General features: G+C 51.3%; 2 protein-coding genes across 4 annotated transcripts; both read right to left on the minus strand.

Moving 5' to 3' along the window:
* Positions 1 to 1418: 1418 nt before the first annotated feature.
* Positions 1419 to 8994, minus strand: C23H1orf116 (chromosome 23 C1orf116 homolog). 3 transcript variants are annotated; one of them, XM_051639019.1, is made up of 5 exons: positions 8545 to 8566; positions 7132 to 7212; positions 5519 to 5648; positions 3973 to 4150; positions 1419 to 3489 (listed from the first exon to the last, which is right to left on the minus strand). In XM_051639019.1, the coding sequence occupies exons 3-5, from the start codon at positions 5609 to 5611 to the stop codon at positions 2288 to 2290; spliced, it is 1473 nt and encodes a 490-aa protein (XP_051494979.1). In that variant the 5' UTR covers positions 5612 to 5648; positions 7132 to 7212; positions 8545 to 8566; the 3' UTR covers positions 1419 to 2287. The 3 variants fall into 3 exon arrangements, with proteins under 3 accessions (XP_051494979.1, XP_051494976.1, XP_051494978.1); XM_051639016.1 differs by lacking the exons at positions 7132 to 7212; positions 8545 to 8566 and adding an exon at positions 8657 to 8994; XM_051639018.1 differs by lacking the exon at positions 7132 to 7212 and having other exon boundaries at positions 8545 to 8603.
* Positions 8995 to 12009: 3015 nt separating this feature from the next.
* On the minus strand, positions 12010 to 15825 carry YOD1 (YOD1 deubiquitinase). The gene is made up of 2 exons (XM_051639047.1): positions 15527 to 15825; positions 12010 to 15133 (listed from the first exon to the last, which is right to left on the minus strand). Exons 1-2 carry the CDS (start codon positions 15732 to 15734, stop codon positions 14427 to 14429), a joined length of 915 nt encoding a protein of 304 aa, XP_051495007.1. The 5' UTR covers positions 15735 to 15825; the 3' UTR covers positions 12010 to 14426.
* Positions 15826 to 15877: the final 52 nt, after the last annotated feature.

A 15877-nucleotide genomic window follows, 5' to 3' on the forward strand; every position in this document is an offset into this window, starting at 1 on the left:
CAAGCAAAACGTGGCACTTTATGGGCTAGTTATGTTTGCAGCCCTGAGGAGTGAAGGTGTTTATCCCTGGGGGCTGTGTGGCTCCTGGGCTGAGACCTCACACAAGAACAGAGCTGTGAGGCTGCTGGGGCCACCCAGGGTGCAGCCCCACTGCTGATGGATGGATCCTGCTCTGGCAGGGGAGCACAGCCGCCTCTCAGCTCCTCGGGGCTTTTTATAGCATTAGGGAATGGTTTCCTAAAACCAAGCTGTGCTTTTGCTTTGGTCAGGGTGGCCCCAGCTGTGCTTGCTGGTCCTGCCTGGCCATGCCAACCCAGCTCCAGGCTTAAGCCAGGGCACTGGGCTCAGGCTGCGGGAGATGAGAACTTCCCAGGCTCCTTCTCCCTTTTGGAACCGATGTGCCTGCAAGACAGGAGCTTGCTGAGCAACCTGCTGAGTTTTTGGTCAGGTCGCAGCCCGTGTGGCTTCTCCTGGCTTCCTCCCTGGTGCCCAGCTTTGTGCTGCTGCTGCCAGCCCAGAAGGAGTTCAGTTGATTGTTTAACTGCCCATGAGCATTTTCCCCTGGGGTGAAGCGGAGCTAACTGAGGTGTCAGCTCTTGCATTCCTTGGGTTCTTCCCGTGGGTCAGTCCTGTGCCCTGCACCTCGGCACACCTTTACTGGGGGTTGTGAAGAGATGCAGCTCTCACAGAAGGATGCCCTCCCCTTCCTTCCCTGCAAAACCACAGCTCTGCTGGCTCCTGTTTGGGTCAGGAGGAGCCTGATCAGTGTCCTCAGCACTGACTTCAGGAGCTGGTTGTCCTGCCAGGTCAGCAATGAGAACGATTAGAGTGTAACCTCATCCTAACGCTGCAGGCAGTTAATTACCATCAGCAAACAGTTTAGTGCAACTGCCTCCAGGGGTCAGACCCTCTCTCAAGGAAGCCCACAGCAGATTTGAAGTTAAATTGCCTGTTAGGAACAAAGGCACTTGCAGGTTCTCTAGGGGTCCAACACTGAGAGCCAGGATTGCAAGAAAGATTTTTATTTACTTATGTATTTTTGTGAGGAAATTAAAATGATCCTTCCAAGTTGAGCTGTTGGTGCAGCATCTCAGTTCATTTAGCTGCTGTGGGAGATGGGACAGGTTGGAAGGGACTGACTGGGGCAGCAGCCTGTTCTGGGTCACCCATCGCAGTCCAGCAGTGCTGGGGCAGACTTTGCATCTGATTATTGTTCTGGAAGGATTTACAAAAAATCCTGTCTTGTGCTGCTTCTGGGTTGCAGGAGGCCCAAGTCTCCAGGTCAGACCTCATCATCTGCCCAGCTGTGTCTGGGTCACTCCCACTCCTCAAGTCAAGAAATACTAAAGGCTAAAATTCCTTATTTAGCTTTACCAGAGCTCTGGCTCAAGATGAGTAAATCTGTATTACACAGTCAAATTTTGATCACATACAAGTTTATTACAGAAATAAACCCCCATTGTTATGGAGGGTGCACAGCATAAACATTGACAGCATCAGCTGGGGCTGAAAGGTGCGAGAAGAGTTTGAAAGGGACTGAGATGGTGCTGTCTCAGATGTACTTCTCCCATGTTTTGGGCAGCATTTCTGGTTCTGCCACTGGCACACGATCTGTCACTTCCTAACCCTCACTTCACGATGTCTATCTCTGTGGTTGTGCTATAACCAGGTTGTTGGGGCTGGATGTGCAAGCAGGCTGGCAGAGGAGATGGGGGGACTGGTGCAGCCATCCTGGCTGGAGGAACACTCAGACCTGGGGCTGTTGTGTTGAGCCCCACGCCAGTGCCCCTTGGTCCAGCAGTTTTTTTTTTAGTGTGGCAGTTGTGGCTTTTTGGAGGCACTTGCACAGGGCAGGTGAGTGCTCAGGCCTCGTAGGCTTTAGAGAAAGTTAACAAACCCCCATAAAACCCATAAGGAGCAGCAGAGTCCTGCAGTTCTTCCCAGAGAGGCTTTATCCCCTTTTAAAATCAGCCAAAGCCGAATTCCATGGCTTCCCTGCTGCAAAGAATCCATAAATGCATTGAAGATCTGGTAGAAGAATATGCTCCATCCACATGCTGAGTGATGCTTTATATAAATAGCTCATACACACCTACTATATACAGAATATTATGTACATGGGGTGTTGCTTTGTTTGGCATGAAGCTCTGGACACCTCTAATGGTACCTCTCCCAAAGATGCTGGGGCAGGAAATGGCAGCAGAAGATGCTCGAGGACAGGCAGTGAAGGCACCTGAATCTGGGGTGAAAAGCCCTTTTCCAGCCCCCCCTCCCCCCGCTCATGGAGTTATTCCTTCAGCAGCCCGAGCTTCTTCAGAGCCTCTCGCCGGTTCTCGTCGGTCGCGCCCTTGGGGGAAATCTTCACACTGACACAGGAGCGGGGGGCCCGGGGGAAGCTGGGCAGGGGGTGGGATCTGCGCTTGCTGCCCTTCTCCGGCTCCACCTGGCCGGGCTCCTTCAGCTCCGCGAAGTCCTTCCCTGCCCCGAGGGACACGGGCCGGGGGCGGCTGCTCCGGAGGAAGCTCGGGGCGAGCCGCTCGATGAAGGACATCTTGCCCAGGGAGCTGCTGGTCTTGACGCTCTGCTCCTTGGCACTGGCCACGTAGCTGCCCAGCCCCACCCCGGAGCGCTCCAGGGTGTTGGATTTGAAGTTCAGCTGCCGGATTCCCGGCCCCGGCCCCTCTGCCGCGGGGCTGCGGGGCTCGGGCTGCCGGGCGCCTGGGAAAGGCGTCTCCCTGGGTTGGAAGGGGGCTCTGGGCTCCCTCCTGTTCTGTGACAATCCAAGCTTCTCCAGTGCCTCCTGATGGGCTTTCTCCCTTTCCTTGGGGTCGAGGTGCCCCGAATTTGCCTTCTCGGCAGCAGTGTCGCTGGCAGCGCTGGGCTGAGATGCAGCTGAGGATGCAGATGGGGCTTTTCCCTTCTGGCCGGGCTCCGTGGCAGGTGGCACTGAGCTGGTTTTGCTGGTTTTCAGGATAATATTTGGTGGCAATTTCCGTGGCTTGGGGGCAGTTGGAGGCCCATGCTTGGCATCTGTGTCTTGAGGCATCTCTTCCAGTATGGATCTCTCTGTCTGGCCCCATGAAGTCCACGTCTTGGTCTCCTTGCCCGTTTCCCTCTTGCCACCTGAGTGATTGCTCCGTGACCACTCATGGCTCACCAGGTCATCCTGAAAGGGATCTGGAGGTTGAATAATCAGAGATTCCAGGGACTTCATCTGGATTCTTACATTGGCTTGATCAAACTTGTCCCCCTTGCCCACCTCCTGTGAAGGTTTACCTCCTGGCACTGGGTCCTGCACGGTGTGGACAGTCACTTTGCTGTCAGAAACTCTGTGTGCTCTTTGTGCATTGGCTGCAGTGATGCTCCTTGGAAGACTGTAATAGCCTGGGCTTGGAGCTGTGCTTGAGAAGGTGGAGATGCTCTGACCACCCATCTGCTCTGCTGCATGCTGCTGGCCTGCACTTGTTGGGGAAGCCCCATTTTCCAAATCTAGGCAGAGAGAGAGATGAAGTCAGAACTTGCTGCTTTGCAGAGGGACACAGGACACACTTCACTCCTGCTAAGCCAGGGCAGCCATGGCAGTGCTCACACCCAGAGCTTACCCAGGCCCCAGCTGCTACACTGGCTCTGCTAAGGGAGTCAGTTCCTTTGGATTTGACACAGCACATGGTGAGTGAGGAGCCTTGGCAGCCTACTCAGAGCACCAGCAAAGCTGCTCTGCCCCACAGCTCTGGTGTGGGACTTAACCTCTCTCCATTGTTGCTGGCAGCTCTGGGTCACAACTGGGAAAGGGCAGCTGGTGCCCTTCCCACCTCACTGCCTATGGCCACCCCCCACCCTGGGATGACAAAAACTGAAGCCACCCTGGCTTTAGTTTAGCACATGTGTAAAACTGGGGCAATGCTCCTCCCTGCCTGCCAAGGGAGAACAGTCCCTTCTCCAAGGAGGTTGCAGCTCAGGTTTCCAGCTTACCCTGAGGAACAGAGTCTCTCTTAGGCCATGTGCCAGGCAGCTTGGAGGGCTCTGTGTAGTCTGTCTCATCAGTAGAGACCCCGCTGTCCGCTTCTGCATCCAGCGAGCCAATGGTTTCTTCTAAGAACATCAAACACTCTTTCTCTTCCACAGATAAGTAGTCAAAACTGTTATCACTCTGAAAAAGAAACAAGTAAAGCAGGAGGCAGAGGTGTGTAGGTGTGTTATTCTTCCCAGCCTTGGCAGCTAAGAGGGGACCAGTGAGAGCTGCTGGCCAGAAAACTTGGTCAGTGGCTGTTCAAAAACTGGTTCTTACAGACAGAGAAAACTAGACAACTTGCTACAAAAAAAAAAAAATGTAGTGATACTTACAGCCAGTTTTATATCACCCTACTATGAGCATCACAGGATATTCTTAACTTGGAACCTTGGCCTCTACTTTTTAGTTTTTTAGTTTACTTTGAAATATGAGCAAATGGGTAATATGAGTGTTCTGCAGGTACAGATCCATGCTGACCAGCAGTGTTGAATCTTAAAGACTTTTCCAAACACCATAAATTCTGTGGGTGGTGGTTCCAATCCTTGCTCTCCTATTCATACCCCAGCTTTGAAAGGAGTACAGTGAAATCCTGTTTAATTTTTGTTGCATTTCAAGTACCATGAGATAGGATTGCTCTGGCAGTGTCAGGCTACAAGGTGACACACATAATATGTCATGAAAAAACTGAGGTGCAGGAAAGGATGGAGTGTGCATCAGATCAACAAGCATGGAGGAGAAATTGTCTCAGGTGGAGCTGTTGTACAGGGACATCTATCCAAATCTTATACTGTGCAATATTGCAACCAGTTTTTCCATCTCTAATCAATTTCAGAGGGTTTGATTTTGGTTTGCAATACATTTAATAGAAAACCTGTTCAGGGCTTACACATATCAATTATGCTCCAAGTCAGACAGGATGTAATTAGTCCATCAATCTTGGAATCAGTGTTTGGAGACAAACAAGCTTTAATGGACAGATAGTGAAAAATTACACATCTACACCCATGGTCCAAACTCGTCTCTGCCTTAACTAGGAAATTAATCTCTTGCCAGCCAGGAGGAGCAGGGCTCACTGTCTCTTCCAGGTGAAGTCAGCTGTGTTGGAGCCAGTCTGACCCATTTATCCAACTGGTCTAATCCCTCCCTGGGGAACCCGCTGAGCTCCTCCTGCCCTGTGCCTGCACTATCTGCCTCTGCATCTTCAGGCAGCGCAGGAGCTGCTGGGCTTGGGGTATCATTTCCCTGAGCAGACCTTGCAGGAGTGAAGGCTCAGGGTGGCTGCCACACACGTGGCAGGATTGAAAGTCTGGGAGTGCTTTGAGGCAGGAATTAATTTGGTTCTTGTGCTGCCCTTTGGCACAGCACCGTGTCAGTGCCCCCGGGTGCTTTCAAAGCCTGATGGAGACTGGTTTCAAGCAGAGATCTGGACAAAATCCTTTCTTGGCTGCCAAAAGGGGCAAGTTGGGCCCCTGCTGTGCCCAGGCTGGGTGCATCGGGGTTACTCACCTGCTGAGAGTGGTTGGAGGCCGTGCTGACCATGCTGTCACAGCTGCCCGGGTTGCAGCCAGCCATCCCCAGCCCCAGCTCCTTCCTCGGCATGTCCCAGCCTGCCGCGGCCGCAGGCGTGATGTCCTGGCTGAAGGGGAAGAAAAGGAGAGAGGATCAGCTGTGGTGGGAGCCCCCTGGCTCAGCTGCAGAGAGGGCAGGCAGGCTGGGAAGCTGTTGAATGGATCTGGAGAAGATGCAGATGGCTTTTTTCAAAGCAACCTTGGAACTGAAGTTTTCCCCAGAAGAGCTGGAAATAGGAGAAGCTCTGGATTGCCAATCCAGGGCCATCTGGTGTTTGTGGTCAGCTAATCATGGGAGGGGGGAAGCGGATGCAGTGGTTTCTGAGCACAGGAAGAGGCTGAAAACCCAACTCGGCCTTGGAGCTCAGCAGCAGTGATCTGTCCTGATGCAAGCCCAGTTCTGCCTGGTGGGACCCTGCCCCTCATCCACCTCAACCCCAGCTGACGGGCTCCCCACCCTCCCAACATGCTGACCCAAAGTGCTGCCATTTAGTCACAGCTTTGCTCTGCCAGGAGCTTCCTCCTGGCAAGGAGCTTTCTCTGCCACCCTTTCCCCGGGAGCCATGGGGGTGTGGGGCCCGGGGAGGTGCCCCTGTACCTTCAGGGCACGCCCGGGTGTGTGCGGGCACACGCCTGGCAGCGCCTGCTGGGAGCTGAGCCCTGGCTGCTGCTGTGTCTGCTGGAATCCAGTGTCCCCCTCCGCTTACGGCAATGCACTCCTGCTCCTCAGCTGGATGCAGCCCATACCCTGGCACCCATGGGCCCCCACCGTGGTAGATGTTGGCTGATGAACAACCTGCTGTTGGGGGTTTTAAAAGCAAGAGCCCTCCTAGGGAAGGGTCCCAGGTGGTGGAGGGTGCCTGGTCAGGAGAGCTCTGCTGCCAGTGGAGAGAAGTTGCACAGCCCCCAAGAAGTCTAAGCACTTCTGGATGTGAAGCATTAAAGCTTCCAGAACGTACCAGCAGCTCTGTATTTCCTTCACCCTCCCATTCTTCAGGAGAAGAGAGCTGGGCTGTGGAGGCTGATGAGAGTGGCAAAACAAACAACCCCCCCCCCAACACACACGGGCCCACGCAAGAGGATTTGCTTGTTGGAAGACAGAGGAGCCCTTTGTGCTGTAACCTGGCCATGCAGGAACACACTGCTGCTTTTTTTCTTGTAGCAGAATCAGGGAATTAGATCTAGAGATAAGGGAGCAGAACTGGCTGCTTGTTCAGAGAGTTAGACCCTGAAAGAATTCCTTTGTAATTGGAATATGCCGCAAAAATCAGATTTCGACACCCACGCTCTGACAGATCCAATCTTTCCACACAGGAGGAGTTTAATATTTCAGTCTCAGCCTTGCATTATTTACTGCTTACATTACATTTCAGTTAGTGGTGGTTTTGGAGCAGCAATGCCCTGGATTCTTTCAATTTGGGTAACTTTATAGCCAGAGCTTTTAGCTGGCAGAACCAGAGATGCTGACTGAGTTTGGGGGGTTTTAGGCTTCTGCAAGCCACATAGCTCTACTGTGCACCAAAATATTTGTCAAATGAAATATGAACCTACTTTTAAGAAGCAAGAGACTGTCAGCTGCATGGTGGAGATTGCTGCAATGCTCCTCGTGGCCTTCCACCCTGCTGGATAAATCTGAGGGAGCAAAACACTCCTGAGGAAGTGAAAGTCTTGCTCAGACTTGATGCCTGCAGCTGCTTGAAGCCAACAATGTCTGCTGTGTAAAGCAGTTTGGGGGCCCAGCAGAGCTGGTTTCTCCCTGAGGATGCCCACCATCCCCAGCCCATGGGAAGAAATAATTTACTCTTGTTCAAACGGCATTTGCGGACACATGAAGGAGCTGCCAAGGCTTTGGTGCCCGCCAAGCCCCAGCTCACGAGGAGGCAAAGTTCAGCCCGGAGCTTGTGGGACACAGAAACAAGAAGTTCATTTTCCTGCCCACTAGTTCCCTGATACAATTACGGCTCTAACACATTCATCCGACTTGGGAAAGAGGAAAAGTGAGTGTTAAAAATTCCCAGTTTTTATGATTCAGGAGGATTTTAGAGTTCTTTCCTTTTGCTGAATAACATGGCATTTCAGCCACAAACTAAAAATATGACTGAGCTTTTAAATTAAGACCTGGTACTTGAAAAGCTGGTTTTCAATTGTGTATATATCTCCCCCTTCTCACCCCCCCCCCCCCCCCGAAAAAAAAAAGCTTTTAGAAGAAGCTATTTTTTTACCTAAAAGAAAAGGTCACTTTACACCGCTTTTGTGACAGCTGCCCTAACTGTCCTTCACAAACATTAAAGAGGTGCTGGGTAGCAATTAATGTTAATTGCTTTATATGAAGAGGCTACTTTCTTTTAAGCCCAGTAGCACTACCAGCACTCTCACCCCTCTCCAGCAGTGTTACCCAACCCTGGCATTTCTGCTGTTTGAGACAGAGCAGCCATAACCCCCTGAGCCTCCCAGCTGCCAGCAAAGGGCTCCTTCCTGGGACAGCTTGAACCACAAAGCAAAGCACCACTTGCAGGTACCATCCCGGCTGCTCCTGCTCTGCAGCAGCACAGTGGGATGGATCCCTCGGGGTGGAAGGAGACGATGGTGGCAGGTCTATAGTTCCTCCTGTTTAAACAGGTGATTCCAGTGCTCATTGCAACTGCCTGAGCTGTTTGCTGTCCCGAGCAGAAGTTTTCCCAGCCTCTCTGCTGGCAGCAGCTGGTCTCCTCGGCTTTCCTCCCACCACCACTTTCAAACCACCTCATCCATCTTCCCTGGTGCCACCTCCTATGACACCTCTAGCACTTTCCCCTTCCAAAGCAAAGCAAGTCCATAGACCCACGGGTGCCCAGAGCCCTGCGTGCCCCCAGGCAGAGCCCCTCACCCACAGCCCATTCAGCAGGAAAAGGACAGAAAGCAAAGGATGAGAAGGAATAGAGATCATTATATTTTTTTCTTTTTTTTCCTTTTTTCTTTTTTTACCAGGCTGTCTGCTGTTTCACGCTGCCCAAATCCTTGTCCCAGCCGTGCCTATCCCAGGGCTTCTTTGCTTTTCTGGACTAACCAAACAGAGCCGGGTTACACATTAACTCACCTCCCTGGCAGAGATAAGGCTGCACGGGTGCTCAGCAGGTGGGTGCTGGTAGGTGGGTGCTGGTGGGTGAGCCCCTGGCCCCTCACCTGCAGCTGCACCGGGGCGAGACGCTCACCTCGCATCCATGCAAGGCAGGTTCTTACCGCTCCGGGCTGGGGTCACAGCTCAGCCAAGCCCCGAAAACACCTTCATGTCCTGACCTGAAGCAGCCGGGTCCCTGCGAGCCGCGCTCTCCTGCAGCCCTGCCCCAGCAGCAGGCAGGGCAGGCAGCGGGGCAGGCAGCTGCAGGCAGCTCTGCTCGGTACCACCCAGCTCACTCACTTCCCGGCTTGGCTGGTGTCCTCTGCTGTCCTGGGCAGGGGTTTCGCCGGAGCCTGCTCGGTGCGGAGCCTGTTCTGCCGCATTGCTGCTCGCTGAGACGCCGGGGCCCAGGGCAGCCCGCACCAGCCCGCGCCTCGGTGCGCCCTAATTAGCTGCTTTGCTGGGTGTTTGCGCCGGGCGCTGCTGAAGGCATTACCCCACAACTGGTTTATTCTCTTCGGTGGTTTTGTGCATGAGATCCCTCAGCTCCGGGTAGGTCCCGGTTCCTGCTTGCTTCCAAAACACAGTCACTAGAACAGGAATCCACTCTCGTGGCACCAGAGCCTTCCCAGACACCCAGTGTTTGCAGACTGCTGGTGTGAGCTGCGAGCAGGTTCTTGTAAAGAAGGACAAAAAGCTATTTTACAGGGGAAGGTTCACCACTGAGCTTTATTTGTGTGTCAGAAGAGGGGGTGCCCAGGCCATGCATGTTCTGGGGCTTGTTCTGTGCATACTGCCCTGCTGCAGCTGCCACTTTGCCCTGCCTGGTGTGGCTCCCTGCAGGCATTGAGCCCCTCTGTGGGTTCACCCCCGTCTCTAATGCTGTGAACTCTTTCTTCCCTGGGCAGCTTCAGGTTGAGTCATAGAGCCTGGGTGAAACCCCCAAGGTGATCCTCATAGTCCCCTTCTTCTTAGTTGCCCTCCTCACCCACACTAATACTTTCCCTACAACTGCTGCCAGGGCATTTCCTTTGGCAGCTCCCACCCCGAGGAGGAGGGAGCCACCTCCACAGCCACTTTGCCAGGTAAGGTAAAGCAGAGCCCAGTTATTCCATTTGCAACACTGGGTGATGTTGAGTCCCAGTGCCCAACCTGCCCAGGCTACGCTGCAAAAGCAGCTGAAAGAACTGCAGTGTCTATCACCCCAACTTTGGGCTCTCCTGTTAAAATTACAGCTTTTCACTCTGACAACCAATGCTTAGGCCATGGCTCCCCCTGATCCCTTGTGTCAGCTCTGCAAGGTGCTCCTCACTGCCTAACTGCAGCAAAGTTCAGAACTGTTAGAGCCACCAGACTCATTCACGTTTTCATGCTTCAGTGATTTTATTTTTGGCTGTGTTTTTTCTTTAGAAAAAGGCCATGTTGCAACATGTGTTCCCTGCAGTTCAGAACAGGGAAGTGGAAACACCAGTTACTTAACGCCGGTGGCAGGATGGAGAGGAAGCAGCTGAGCCAGGAAGCACAGAGGTTCCCCCAGTACTGCTGACCCAAGCTGTGCACTGGAATGGAAGGGAACATCTGCCTGAGGAGCAACTCTGCAGTGTGGGGCTCCCGGGAGCCAGCCCCACTGCCCAGCCTGGCCTGCACCAGAGGTGAGGGACGTGGCCATGGCCCGGGAACAGCGGTGATCGCGCGGCTCAGTGTGTGGGGCTGGGTGGTGCAGGGATTTAAACACTCAGGTGCACACTGGGTTTATCTAGCTGCACTTAGTCTGCTTTAAGAGAGGGAGCAAATCAAACCCAGAGATACTTTCTTATTGCAAACAGCATGAATGAGCCACAGGACAGGGTGTCTGTGTCCTGAGAGCGCTGTGCTGATAGCAGGACTAGTATCTGTGCAATAAAACAGGGAGAGCTCACTGCCTGCAGGGCTCTCTGTAGGTCAGGAAATTGCCACAATCCATTAAGAGAAGTCTTGAGCTTCTCTGAATCAGATGCCCAGAAACAACCTGTTCTTTTTCCACATTCCTCTTCCTCCAATGGATATAAATAGCTCCAACCCAAAACAAGGAGTGATTTCATATACACGGCATGAAATATATGCAAGTAGTCAAATGATGCAGAGAAAACTACACAGAGCTGTGAGAGGACTTTGGCATGTTAACAGACCTGTCGTGCCTCACCCTGTTCATAAACAAAAGAAAAATGATTCAGTCCTGGGCCTGGAGGAAACGCAGCCACGCGGCGTCACCAGTGAGGGCCCTTTGACGTAAGGATGTTTGTTTGACACTCCAGGTTGGCTGGACACTTTGCTCAGTCCAAATTGTATGTTCAGTCTGTTTGCTGTCAAGTCAGCGATGGAAAATACTAGGTAGTTAATGGTTAGTATTACACAGCACTTTCAGAGAACTAATTGCATCTTAATATGGCTGTGAACTGAGTGAGGAACCCTATTTATGATCCCTGCATTACAGAAAAGAGGTAGAGAGCAGAGGTGATCTGTGTCCACAGCCTGGTGAGCATTAACCCTCCATCAGCCATGAGGAGTCAGCTCTCAAGGTATAACACAGTTCCCCAACATTTTTCCCAAGGCTTTAATTAAAAATGATAGACGAGGACACTATCTTGGACAACTTAATTTTGTTACCTCCTGTACTGCATTCTTCTGTTACAGAAAGCATTCTGGTGCTCAGACTCAAAGCAAGACTGATTTCAGCCAATTTGAAGTAATTTTATTCTGCCCAGTCTGGAGTATGGATGCATAGTTTGATTTAAAATGCAGGCAGACATTTAATGAGTGTGATAAAGAGTTACAATTTTCAAAGTAGTAAGGTGAAATTTTTTTGCTTCTCTTATGAAAGAGTTTCAGTGCCAGGGAGAGGTTTTTGGGCCTCATCTGTGGGTGGGCTCACCTGGGGCAGGGGTCAGAGCTCTGTTAGGTGGACTGACCTGCACTGGTGACACTGGCAATTTACTTGCTGTAAAATGACCAACAGTTCAGTGCAAATGTCTCAGTGATGTTCAGAAGCTCATCCTGCTAGTACCAGGATGCCCCTTTTGTGGTACTTCCATAAGTGTATCATTAAGGGCAGGCAAATGCTGGTTAAAAGGTATTTTTTAATAAACCCTGTAACATTTAGAGAGAGAAAAAAAAAAGGAGCTGTAATTTAAATGTATCAGTTTCTTACATTGTAAATAATGGTGATTCTTTCTGTTTGGGAGAATTATGTAGAGGTTTTTGGACAGTCCATAGCAGAGGCTACTCTTTCTTTGAAAGAGTTTGAGAGTGTGTAACAGTATCAGCTTTTACAAAGATTAATTACAACAGTTCAGTTCAGGTTTTTAGCCAAAGAGATTTTTATTTTCTAGGCAACAAAAGAAAACATCCAAGCAGTGATTATTGACCCACTTCCCTCAAATGAAACTGTTTCTCTCTTAGCAGATTCCCAATGCAAACATGAAATAGCAAAGCTAAGCACTCTGGATTAAATAAAGCTAATTTTAAAGATACTGCAACTGAGAAATAGCAAAAAAAAAAATTAATAAAATTAATATTTTAACACACTTTAAGAAATCCATTCAGGATACAAAGCTAAAACCTAAGTGTTGCTCCCCAAAATCAATTAATACATTTGCAAACATGGCAGACAATAAATATGTATCTTTCACTTCTGTTCCTAAGACACCCAAAGACAGTCACCTCGTGCACCCTCTGAGGTAGGTATGATGTTCTGCAGATGGCAACTGGTGAGGATCAGCTCCTTGTCAGGGCAGTTCCCTGCTCCAGTGGGAAAGCTGAGAACACACCTATGGATGGACAGTCCCTTGGTCTCATCCCGAGACAGTATTTCACCTCAAGTAGTTAGAACACAGTGTAATCTTCAAGTTCCTTTGAACTCTAAGGTATTTCTTTAGGTTTATAAGCATCAGCTTCTAGAGGGCTGGTTTCATGTTGGGTTTTGTTTGGGGTTGTTTTTTCCTAATGACAAGCTAAAAGCAAAGTGGGGTTTAACACTGGAAGCTAAGTGGCTTTCTATGGGAAACTCCCAACAGTGCTAATCTGTATTTTAATACTGAATTAATAAGAAACCTGGTCCATAGTGCTCTTGGTGATTCTATTCTTCATATTTAATTATTCACGTCTCAATTCAGCAAAGCACTTATGTAATTATCTTCCTTCTCCAAGAAGACCCTCCTGTATTTCAGGGCCCAACTGGGAGCCTCTGCTGAGAACTTCAGTGAAACGTGCTCTTTAGAGAAGAGAAGTTCTGGCTGCTCCAGGATTTTCAACAGATGCCTTAACAAATGGAGGCTTTTACATCTCAGGCTCCACTTGGAAAGTGGGTTGATTTCTGCCTCAGCCTGAAGATGCAGGTTCTTGCTTCCCATTTGTAAAAGTGCAAGGAAGGTAACTCAAAACAGTAACAGAGGAATAGCAGGCAAGAATATTTTTTTTTAATTCAGGCATTTCCAAGAAAAAAAGAAAAAAAAAATCCCCTTCAGTAATATGCACCTTTACAGCACCTTTTAAAAGACCTCAAAAGCACTTGCTGTTAAGCCTTAAGACCCTGCTGTGAGGTAAGAGCTATTAAACCCATTTCAACTTCCCTGACTCTGAACAGCACGAGAAGTAGGGCAGCTCATGCAGCTTATTTTGTTCTGAAAATTAAACTGCACCCTTCATTATCAGAATTAAAGTCTTGCTACTGAACAGTCACCGGTGACAAATCAAACCCGTTAAGGCAGAAATGCAGATGAAGAAACTTCCAGCCTCCCTTCTGGGTTAGCACTCTGTCCTACAAAGGGCAACACTTTTTATGGGCAAAGAGTGAGAACTATACCTTAAAGTGCTAATTTACAGTATTTGGAATCTTAGTAACACTGTGGCCATGAGATGGGCTATGCCCAAGTAAAGTCTGCTTAAATGTATTTAACATATGCAAATGAAGTCACTTCCCTACCTAATGTATTTCCCTCTTGCCATAATTTCAGATCCTATTATGAAGAAGAATCCAAAGCATTTCAAGAAACATGCCTACCTTCTGATGCAGTGTAAACACCAGGGGGTTGATAGTTATTTCTCAAGCAACTAAAAGCTACCTACGGAGGATTAGTAAGTTTATTCAACACTTAACCATCTACTCATTAATTTAAAGATGGCCACCTTAAAGCTGAGAGGCCATTTCTTTCTCCAAAGCCATGACTTCACACAAACAATACAGTCTATTCCTGCCACAGCACAGGGCAGCTTTGCAGCTTCTCTTTCCATTACAAACTGTGCACCCAATTAGCAGTTTCCCCTGGAACAACTGCCTGTATGTGCAGAGACTAATTTTTAGTATAAGTAATGCTAATACATGTGTTTCCCAGACCCTTAGATTAATTTAATTACCCTGAAAACATAAGAGAGAGAGATTAATTCAGCAACTCGGAGGCTAGATGTCACGCTAGGGTGGAACAAGCCTGGTTTTGTCTGTCAGCTCAGGTCAAGAAAGAGAAGATGATTTCAGAAGTCAAGTTTCAGCTGCCAGTGTATTTCACCTGCCAAAGGGACTAGAGATCTGCATGCAAGAAGGTAACCTACTCCCAACCCACGACAAACCTGTGCGTCTCGGCCGCTGTTAGGTTAATTAATAACGCTTCTCAAGCTTAGTGAACGGAATTTTGATGATTACATACAGCTTATCTGGAATTCCAGAATCGTATTCTGGATGGGTGAGGTAGTCGATGTAACCATCCTCATGCAGGTGTCAAACCTCTCCGAAGTTGGTGTGTCCAGTCTCCTTGGCGTGCTCTCTGGCTTCCCCCTGCCCGGTCAGTCCCTTCTGGCACACCATGCAGCGCAGCGTGAAGCGGTTCACGTCGGTGAACTGCCGCTTGCGCCGGGCCTCGTCTGCCAGCTCCAGGGCTTGGGCAAGGACCACATCATCAGCTGTGGAGAAAATGGTCTGGGGAGGAACGTCCGAGTCGGGTATTTTACGCTCCAGGGGATCGTAATGAATCCCGTCGTAAATGAGAAGGACCCTCTTGGTGTAACCAGCGTCTTCCCCAAAGCGGTCGATCCTGACGGTCTGCGTGTCCACCACGCAGATCTCACACTGGTAGAACTTGGATAAAATGGACACTTCGATGGCTCCTCCCCAAGTCTCTTCTTTCCTGATCCAGTCACAATATTCCCTGTTGGTTTTCCCTAGAACTGCCTCACAGTAGGACTCGGGATCACTTGCTACTATCTGGGCGATAAGGCTGCGCATCTCCGGCGCGCAGCCCGGGTCATAAACACCCCCCTCCACCACGTAGTACACGCTGGTGAAGAGACAGGAGTTGTCTGCTGGAACCACCCTCCTCACCAGCACTGGCACAGCTTCCCTCACCGAGTTGGACATGGCTCTTTTTGCCACGACGGGCGAGTCTGCCTCGGGTTTCGACGTGTCCTCTTCAACGATCAGAGTGTCACCTGCAAGCACAGGAGGAGGAAGAGCTGAGGTGGGAGTTCAAGGGGGAGCTGCCCCAAGAGCTGCGTGGTTGTTAGGAAGGATCACGGATCGCGCCTGTTTTCCCGGGATCCTCACGGGAAACAGCCACGGCCGCTCCCAGCACGACGGGCCGATGGCTCCGGCACTCTCACCTGGCCCGGCCCGGCCCGCCAGCCCCCGCACCCCCGCCAAAGCCACCACCGGCGCTGCGAGTCCCTCCGGAGCCGGGCGTTGACAGCAGCCCCGGGAGGAGGCACCGACCCGCCGGCCGGCGAGGCAGGGCGCGCCTTAATTAAGGTAATTGCAGCAGCGCTACAAAGCGCCGGTAACCGCCCCCTTCCCGCGCAGGCCCCGGGCGCCCTCCCGGCCCTCACCCGAGTGGATGCCGAGGTCTCCGAGCCGCCGGTCGCCGTCGCTCAGGTCCAGGCTCCGCGGCGGGAAGCCGAGCAGCAGCCGCTGGGCCGTGGCGGGGACGCCGGTGAGGGCGGCCAGGGCCGCCTGCATGTCGCGGAGGCGGGAGTGCGCGGTGAGGCCGGGCAGCGGGTGGGAGCCGCTCCGGGCCTTGCAGCGCAGCCGCAGCATCCTCGGGGGGGGCCGGTACCGGGGCCGCCCCCCCCGGCCCCGCCGCCCCGACCCGCCGCTTCCGCCCCGCCGCTCTCGCGAGAGGCGTCGCGAGGCGCGTCCGTGACGTCACGGCGCGGGGGGAGGAGGGGTGGGGGGGGTGT

The sequence above is a fragment of the Apus apus genome, chromosome 23, assembly GCF_020740795.1.
Source record: "Apus apus isolate bApuApu2 chromosome 23, bApuApu2.pri.cur, whole genome shotgun sequence".
Lineage (NCBI taxonomy): Eukaryota > Metazoa > Chordata > Aves > Apodiformes > Apodidae > Apus > Apus apus.

Coding starts and splice junctions, on each gene's coding strand:
- C23H1orf116 (XM_051639016.1), bottom strand. CDS start 8,778: ATGCGAGGTGAGCGTCTCGCCCCGGTGCAGCTGCAGGTGAGGGGCCAG. Junction 4,151..5,518: donor CCTCCAACCACTCTCAGCAG/GTGAGTAACCCC, acceptor TTTCTTTTTCAG/AGTGATAACAGTTTTGACTA. Junction 3,490..3,972: donor GAGAGACTCTGTTCCTCAGG/GTAAGCTGGAAA, acceptor CTCTCTGCCTAG/ATTTGGAAAATGGGGCTTCC.
- YOD1 (XM_051639047.1), bottom strand. CDS start 15,734: ATGCTGCGGCTGCGCTGCAAGGCCCGGAGCGGCTCCCACCCGCTGCCC. Junction 15,134..15,526: donor AGACCTCGGCATCCACTCGG/GTGAGGGCCGGG, acceptor CTGTGCTTGCAG/GTGACACTCTGATCGTTGAA.